This window comes from Grammomys surdaster, unplaced genomic scaffold (genome assembly GCF_004785775.1).
Source record: "Grammomys surdaster isolate TR1022 unplaced genomic scaffold, NIH_TR_1.0 185, whole genome shotgun sequence".
NCBI lineage: Eukaryota > Metazoa > Chordata > Mammalia > Rodentia > Muridae > Grammomys > Grammomys surdaster.
Window position 1 is genome coordinate 1,936,613 of NW_021604630.1, and position 8,958 is coordinate 1,945,570.

At 40.9% G+C, this 8,958-nt stretch overlaps 1 protein-coding gene across 1 annotated transcript in view; it reads right to left on the minus strand.

Annotated features, from left to right (window-relative positions):
- Window positions 1-8,958, minus strand: part of Adam9 (ADAM metallopeptidase domain 9) — a 65,947-nt gene that overhangs the window by 53,592 nt on the left and 3,397 nt on the right. Inside the window, exons 2-3 of the mRNA XM_028768172.1 lie at window positions 2,278-2,375; window positions 836-894 (exon numbers count right to left, since the gene is read on the minus strand). Coding sequence (XP_028624005.1) covers window positions 836-894; window positions 2,278-2,375 — 157 coding nt within the window. The remainder of the gene's footprint in view (window positions 1-835; window positions 895-2,277; window positions 2,376-8,958) is intronic.

Genomic DNA, 8,958 nt, shown 5'->3' on the forward strand with positions numbered 1-8,958 from the left:
GAGGGAGAGAGGGAAGAAACAGACAGAAGACCCAACTGTCCATGCTGTTCAGAGATGGACAACGGATGGCTTCCCCCAGTCCCACTGCTCACCCTGACCAACTTTAGCTACATGATCACTGTACTGAAACCCTTGGTGAAACTGTCTCTGTCCCTTTGAATACAGGAAGCTTGTGGTAGCAAATCCCTTGTGACCAAGAAAAGACCTTGGAATACTTGAACAGAGCTCTGTCTCCTGGGTTTTCTTTGTCCCTGTGTGCTGTGTCTTTGTGACATCTTCTGGGAACAGTATTCAGAGGAGCTTATGGAACTGAGTCTTTCCATAAACTGACCCCATTGGGCACTGATGGCTATAACACACATACATATACCCTTCACACACACCCTTCACATACACGTACACACCCCTTTACATTCATACACATACCCTTCTCACACACACACAGGCGCTCTCTCTCTCTCTCTCTCTCTCTCTCTCTCTCTCTCTCACACACACACACACACACACACACACACACAAACACACACAAACACACACAGTCACTCATCCTCACTTCACTCTCCCTAAAGGTGAATCTGAAAAGAACTAAGCTCTAGGCACTTGCCTCCTTCCCTGCACATTTCTACGGAAGTCCCAGCCTGCCAGCCCCAGCATAAATCCTCCCTCCCGGACTTCAGCTACAGGCCTGCCACTGGACAGCAGGGTCAGCAAAAAACTGCATCTGCTGATTCCAGAGCTCAGACTCTCCACTAAGCAACATCTACCTAGAAAAGAAATCAATATACTGTTGAGGGAAAAACATGATTAAAAAGGCAAAGTAAATGAACTTTCTTACGTGTTCCTTTCCAAGTGAATGATGTGCTGTTTTCCGTGGGCCTGGATGACATAAGAGATCTAAATGCACAGAGAAGGAGAAAAGGCAATAATAAGACACAACCTTGTAACTTACTCCAACATATCGCAGGAGGCAGGCAAGTTCATCCTAAATGAGAACAACCTGGCACTGACTGCAGCTGTTTATAGACTGCTTTCTTAAGTAATCAATTTTCTATTCATCTCTGTCCCTTTAACATCTGATCATGGATACTTGCCTATTCATGTACCTACTCTTTTTAAATTGGTTTAGATTTATTTATTTCATCTTGTGTGGGTCTCTGCAAACTCCACAGCCAACAGAATGTCAATCTTCAAGAGGCAAGAAGGAAGTCTGGTCCAACGAGACTGAGGAGCTGGTATTGGCCCAAACTTGCAGCTTGACACCTGGTAGCTTATTTCAGGCATGTTTAAGGACAGCACGGTTTGGGAAAAGGTTTCCTGGTGACAATTAACTCAATCATACTCACACACACACACACACACACACTCACACAAAAGTTTAAGACATGACTATCTCAAAATTCTTTGTAAAGTACATGTGACATCTTTCATGAAGATGGGTTCTATAGACAGGCTACATGTGTTATTTTAAGGGCCTCTGGGAGGATCTGGTGTGGTGTCAGTCATACACAGAACAAAGGTCACGAGGTCAGTAACCACCTGCACTCCCAGCCTCCTGGGCAGAAAACAGGCATCTCCCTGTACGTCTAACATTCCTGGTTTCCTGTCGCTTATCTATGAGCGCCGGGACTTCTGTGCCTCCTACATTAGTTTACATACATGAGTGCTTTGCCAGCATGTCTGTATGTGTAGCACATGTGTGTCAGGTGCCCTTGGAGTTCAGAAGAGGTCATGTACAAGGGCTTGGTCCCAAGGACAGCATTATTGGGAGGTGCAAGGAGCCTTCATGTACACAGTTACAACATGTCAACAACAGAATAAACTTCCTCCAATAAGGAAACAACACCCAGTTTCCTCAGAGTTAAACAATTTATTTTTGTAAATTTTTAAATCATCATGTAAGATGTTTGATATTAAAACTCAATTCTGAGTAAACAGTCTCAAGCATTAGTGCGCTATGCTCAAATATACTATCATGAACCAAGTAAAGATTATTGTCATTGTCAGAGTGAAGCTGCTGTCCGTCAGCAGCCAGAGTCTCAACTCAACTACAGAATTCCACTCCCTTCATTCTGTTGTGTTTGGGCGATCTGACCTGAAAAACAGAGATACTAAGGCTCACTCTGTCATGTCTTATTAATAACGTCCCCTGGACACCAATGCCATAAGGTGATGCATATAATAATTACTCCCCACACCAACCACTGTGCAAATATCACCTTTCATTAAGAAAAGCAACTGGAATTTTATTATACTCGTAGTTCTCAAGAGATAACTTACCTGCTTTGAGTTGGGCCTCAGAGCTTCCCTTCTTTCTCTAGTTAATCTCCAGGGAGTTATAATTTCATAAGAAGAAAGATGGGCGGTCTGTTCAAAGTCTGCAGCAAAAAGAACAACAAATCAATACCTCCATGGTACCAAAACACTGGAAATAAAAACAGAGTGTTCAGCTGGGTGTTAATGGACATGTAACCGACACTTTAATAATCCCAGCACTTGGGAGGCAGAGGCAGGAGGACCTCTGTGAGTTCCAGCCCAGCCTGGTCTACATAGTGACTTCTAGGATGGTTAGAGCTACATAATGAGACCCCCACCTAAAAACAAACAAACAAAAAAAGACCTAAGTGTTTAAATCACTGAAAAACCTGCATGATAATCATGTGATTTTTTAATTTTCTTATTTGTTATTATTATTCTATTTTATGAGTGTTTTTCCTGATTATATGTCTGTTACTACCATGTACATGCATAAGACCCACAGAGGTCACAGAGGTCAGAGGAGAATGTCAGATCCACTGGAAGTAGAGCTACAGACAGCCGTGAACCATCATATGGATGTTGGGAACTGAATCTGGGTTCTTTGGAAGAGCAGCCAGTGCTCTTAACCGATGAGCCATCTCTCCAGCCCCACGATGATGTTCATATACAATCCTCAGTAAAGATAAGGGCAAACTTACTGAAAGACGCCAGTCTGAACAGTGTGTGTGTGTGTGTGTGTGTGTGTGTGTGTGTGTGTTTGTAAAACAATCATCTTCAAACATTTAATATCTATATACTCTAACCCTTCTCAAAATAAATCTTTTGTAATAAATCTTTTTGTTTTCGTGTTAGGCACAAACAAAAGAACCTGAGAGTTAGTATGGGGGAGCGCCATGCTAGAGCTCAGGTGCATGGACCCTCTGTCCCTCCCTCCTATGCGTCTTGAGTGACACCCTAAGAGCATGTCTAAACACTGGGTGGAGTTGATAAGAAGGGTAAGATGCTTTTAATATCTAATGGGTCGACTCTAGTACATACTAACAAGTATCAACTGTCTCATCTGAAGTGACTACACCACGAGTCCATCACAAGGACATTTTACACAAAAACTATTAACGGTTAGGAACTCCAGTCATGCACCCTGAGATTCTAAAGTTATCAGTAAAACCAAGGGCCAGACTGGATATTATACATTAATCTCAGCACTTGCCAGGTAGAGACAGATGGATTTCTCTGAGTTCAAAGCCAGCCAGAGATACATAGTAACATATAACAAAGCCCTATCTAAAAACAAAAAAAAAAAAACAAAAAAAAAACAAAAAACCACCACCACAAACTGAATAATAAGCAATGTTGGAGTTGGATAAAGTCTCTCAATGAGCCCAACACAAAATAGCTTTTTCTTCCAATATCATTGCTAAGGGCATAACAAGTCTTTTCTGTTGATGCCTTTGTTATTTGTTGCTTTTGAGACAAGATCCCACTAGTTATTCAAGATGACCTTGAACTCATGACCTCCTGCCCTCAGTCATCAGAGTGTTGAGATTACAGGATCTCACCACAGAAACCACTGACACAGTGAAATGCTCTTTTAGTGAAGTCTAATGAAGTAGATGATCACTGGTTACCATCTAAAGACCTTCAGAGCTCAGTGCTGAGGGAAGACACAAACACATCTTGTACTAAGGTACAAAAAAAGGAAGTTGGGGAGTTCATAAGTTATGAAATTAGCACCAAATGGCCTGTTTGGATCCCTGCTAACATGAATGACCTGAGAAAACGCGAAGATAATCTGGGAAATTCAGACAGTGAGCAAATGTCTGATCAACTTGAGCAATAATAATAATGGTTATCATTATTATTATTATTATTATTATTATTACTGTGTGTACGGTTTTGTGATTTAGTGATTCATGCTGACTTTTCAATGATAAAATATATCTAGATATATTAAAATCATACAGTGAGGAAAGATATACACATAAACAAGGTTAAAGCTAAATAATGCATACACAGGAGTTTACTTTTTCCTATTCTCGTGTATGCTTCAAAACTTCTATACTACTGTAATTAAGTGGTTACCTACATGCACGGATGACAAAAAAGACTAGGACGTTTCCTGCATACAACTCTAATTACAAATACTGTACTTGAGTTGGCAAGATGGCTCCGCTCGTAAAAGACTTGCTGTCTGGCCTGACAACCTGAGGTGACTCCTGGGACCCACATGGTGGAAGGAGAGAAGTGACTTTCAAAAGTTGTATTCTGACCTCCCCTGATGACACACAAATAAACAAAATACTATATTTACATATTGCAAACTGAGACTCTGAAATGTCCTAAACATATAAATAGCATAAATCAGCGAACCAATCTGTTTAATACATGTCCATGCTAAGCAGAACCAGGAAGCAGTCAGAAGCATATTTCCTACAGTGTCTGAGTTGTTTGAGCTGTGTGTCGCCCTCACTGTCCCACCTTTTAAGCTAAAAAGGCAGTGTTTCTTTTGTAAAACTCATGATTCCCTACTCAAGTGCTGTACCTGATTATCCAGCATCTCTGACTTTCATCCTTTCTAACTTGTCTTCCAGATGCTAGACATCAACCGTGGGAGCAGCACATGCTAAGCAAAGGCTCTACCAATGAGCGGCCTTCACTACCTCACCTCTGACACACCCCCATCCTCTGTCTCTCATTCACTTAACTGCCATGTCCCTCAGCTTTCTCACATAGTTAGATAAAGTACTGTGCTAACTTTTCCAAGTTGACAGTGTACAAAAAACCCTAGTCCAGGATTTCAAAGACACTGACAGGAAAATAGTAAATATATTAAGTTTTCCACCAATTTCCTATGCAGACCACTCATACCATGATCAACTACTGTCCAGATACTTTGTCCTTGAGAACCATGTCAGAAAATAGAAAGTAAAAAATAAGACCTTTTGAAACAATTTACTAGGCAGAAATACCTGTCATCCTAAGGCTATTTCTTCACCTGAAATAAGCCTTTCAATGACTTCCAGTCTTATCAAATTCCCCCCCCCACCCCACCCCTTTTTTTTTTGGTTTTTCGAGACAGAGTTTCTCTGTGTAGCCCTGGCTGTCCTGGAACTCACTCTGTAGACCAGGCTGGCCTCGAACTCAGAAATCCACCTGCCTCTGCCTCTCAAGTGCTGGGATTAAAGGCGTGTGCCACCACCGCCTGGCTCTTCTCAAATTCCTAAAACACAGGTTTAAACAGTATCCTCAAAAGCCTGCTCTGCAGCAGCGACCATCCTACTGCTAGAGCAGTCACTCTGGGACTGTGGCAAGATAAACACAATAACTGTTGTTGGGCAGTAAGTCCTGTGTGATTAAGAGTAAGTCATATCCCAGAAAAATATGACAAGCAGTTGGGGGAACAGGAAGGTAGGGTGGATAGGAGAGGAGTTGGGGTTAGAATATGATCAAAACTGTTTATAGCAAACTAGCCTGAAGCCAAGTGTACAGGACAAACCTATAAGCCCAGCACTCTGGGGAGATGGGTACAGTAAGGGCACAAGTTCAAGGTCAGCCACAGCCACAAAGTAGTTTGGAGCTGGCCTGAGCTACATGCCCTATCTTTAAAAAGGTGGGGGGGAGGGGAGCACATTTTTTCTCCAACTTCCTGATGACTCATGATTTCAAAGAAAAAGTTTAAGTAATTCACTACAGACAAGAACAAATATGCTGACAGGATCACTATCACAGGAGAGAGAGGCTAAGCCACAGGCAAGTAAATTAAAATATTTTCGTTACAAGTGAAAAAATGGAACATTTCAAAAGGACAAAATTTAAGGTCCTAATGGGTAGTCAGATATTTCAAGAGCTCTCTGGCTAAAACAGGTCATGTGACTGGATACGGTCCTGGACTACTCAGTGTTCTATCTTCTAGGGAAACTTTTACCTGGATGGCTACAGGGGGATAATAAAAACTGGATGCAAGAAAAGAAGGTAAGCCAGGCATAGTGGTGCACACCTTTAGTCCCAGCACTGGGAGGCAGAGGCAGGCAGAGTTCTGTGAGTTCAAGGGCAGCCTGGTCTACACAGAGAGTTCTAGGACAGCCAGGGCTCCAGAGTGAGACCCTGGTTTTTGTTTTGGGGTTTTTTGTTTTGTTTTGTTTGGGGTTGGGTTTGGGTTTTGTTTGTTCATTTGTTTTTCTTTTAAGGTATGATGTTCTCTGGTTTCCATTGTAAAAGAATTTTTGTTGTTCTTGTTTTATAGTTTTGTAAAACAAATGTGTCACAATCAGCTGTGGGTTTTGTTTTTTGGTTTTGGTTCGTTTTTTTTGTTTGTTTGTTTTGTTTTTTAGGTTTCAAAATTGAAGTGCCCTGAGAGAACCTCTGTGCAGGACTTGTTACTGACACTGACTTCTATCAAAAACTGAGGGAATCTACCGTCTTCATCAACCCATGCACAAAGATTCTGAAAGTCATTCAAAAATGATACACACTAACTACATGGGAATCCTCGTTCCTATTTTTTTTTTTAAGAATTCTCGTCTTATCTCTGGTTTCTTTCTTATCTCCTGTTCATACCCTACATGGATTTGTCTCTAATTCATGCTTCCTGTGGAAACCAAAACATCATTTATCTCAATTTACTGTAAAGGAAATGCATTTAACCTTCATAACACTGGCACAGTGAGCTGGAAAATCCTTGGTTGTGGGTCATCCTGTGCATCCTGTAGGGTGCATTGTAGCACCCCTGGCTTCTACCTTCCCAAACCCAGCTTGCTCTGATATCCAGAGTGTTCCAAATGCCTGTGGGTGTAGTATACAGTATTGCCTCCAATTAAAATCCAACCCTCTTGAGTTTTCTGTTGTTTTGTTTTTGTGTTTTTGTGAATTGGAGGTGGGGGATCACAAGGGTGGGGAGGTGGACCTGGGAGGAGTAGGAAGTAGGGGTATATGATGTGAAAATCCCAAATAATCAATAAAAATATTATGTTGGAAAAAAAAAACTGGGAATGCCAGGTGTGGTGGTTTAAGCTTTTAATCCCAGAACTCAGGAGGCAAAGGGAGATGAATCTGTGAGTTTGAGGCCAGACTGATCTATATAGCAAGTTCCAGAACAGCCAGGGCTACGAAGTTAGAGACTGTCTCAAATGTTCTGTTTTTTTTTTTTTTAAGTTAAAATTAAAATACTGGGAATGAACATTCCCAATGAAAGTAAAGATCTTAACTGTGGTGCATACAGATGTCGAGATTAGAATTTGAGTGAATAAGTATACTGTTAAAAATAACAACACAAGGGGACACAAACTGAAGAAAAACCAAAGTTGAAACAGACAGACATTTTCTCTGAGACTTAATAAATGAAAGAATGTTAGCAGTTCTTTACTTCCTTGACTCTTTGGGTCTTTTTATGCATTTCCAAGGAAGTCTAAGCAACTGTGGTTGAGAGAAATGTCTTTTAAAGAATTCTACCTAATTACAAGACAAACAAACGGGAGTGCCAGGCACTGTGAGCCTTTCTTCTTTCCTTCCTGCTTATTACCTAGACAAATAGCCACCTTCACAGTACTTTCTCCGTAGAAGATAAACCTCCACATTCAGGTTGAGTGAGATAATCCTTTGCCTCAAGTACTGAAGGGAAATGACTGTAATTAGACCCTAACTGCTATTCCCAACTATGTTTCCTCACCTAGTCACAGGACCAATCCAAAATAAATGTATTTCCACCACTACCTCCTTCAAGCCCAGGGTTCAGTGCAATCTCTGCTACTGTGTTGTATACTGTTACATGGCTTAAGACTTAGGTATCTTTATTTACCCATCTTTTAAAAAAAGAACATTCATTCTGAGTTGTATAGCAAAGATCCTATCACCAAATGAGAAAACAAATGCTATTTTTGTCTCAAAGTACCCCGTTGGGAAAAACTCCAACCATTTAGAAAATGTAATGCTCTTAAGAATTTAAGTTCCTCCAGAAAGGAATTTAAAGTACTGAGAAAGAGGCAGCTACTTCCTAAGAAGAATCTGTAAGCACTTGATAAAATGTATCCTCAGTCAATAGCCACACACACACACACACATAAGACAGAGACAGAGAGAAAATCTATCCTGAGTCAATAACCACAGATAGAGACACGCACACATACAGAGAGAGAGAGGAGACACCTCAGTCAATAGCCATAGCCAGACAGAAAGAGACAGAGAGACAGAGACAGAGACTGAGACTTAAAGTGAACCTGCCTTTTCAACGATTAACATCTTCCCCACAAATCTGCAAGGCTCTCCCACATTTTTATCAGTAACACCAAATTCACCTTTCCAAAGTAGGACTGGAGATTTTAGGTCAAGTGTAATTGTGACATATCTGACTGTGCCACCCAGGTTAATAAGCAGTGGGCTCGCCTGCCTGGGGTTCTACTAAAAGGAAAGGGAAGAGTCATGCTAACGCAAGTTAAACAGTGCAAAATCTCATTACGGGAACAATGTATCAAAAAAGAAAGAAAAACATATTTAGAAGCGGAGTTTGTCCTACAATATAACTTTTTATAGTGATTGTTTTTAACTTTTAAGTTGTTTTTTTTTTTAACTTACTACTAAGTTAAGATAAAAGCAACAAATCCAAACATAACAGCACAGCTTAAAACTGACCACTAGCTCTCAGAGGGCAGAGGCAGGCAGAGCTCTTGTGAGTTGCAAGGCAGCCAGGGGTATCAAGAGAAACCTTAT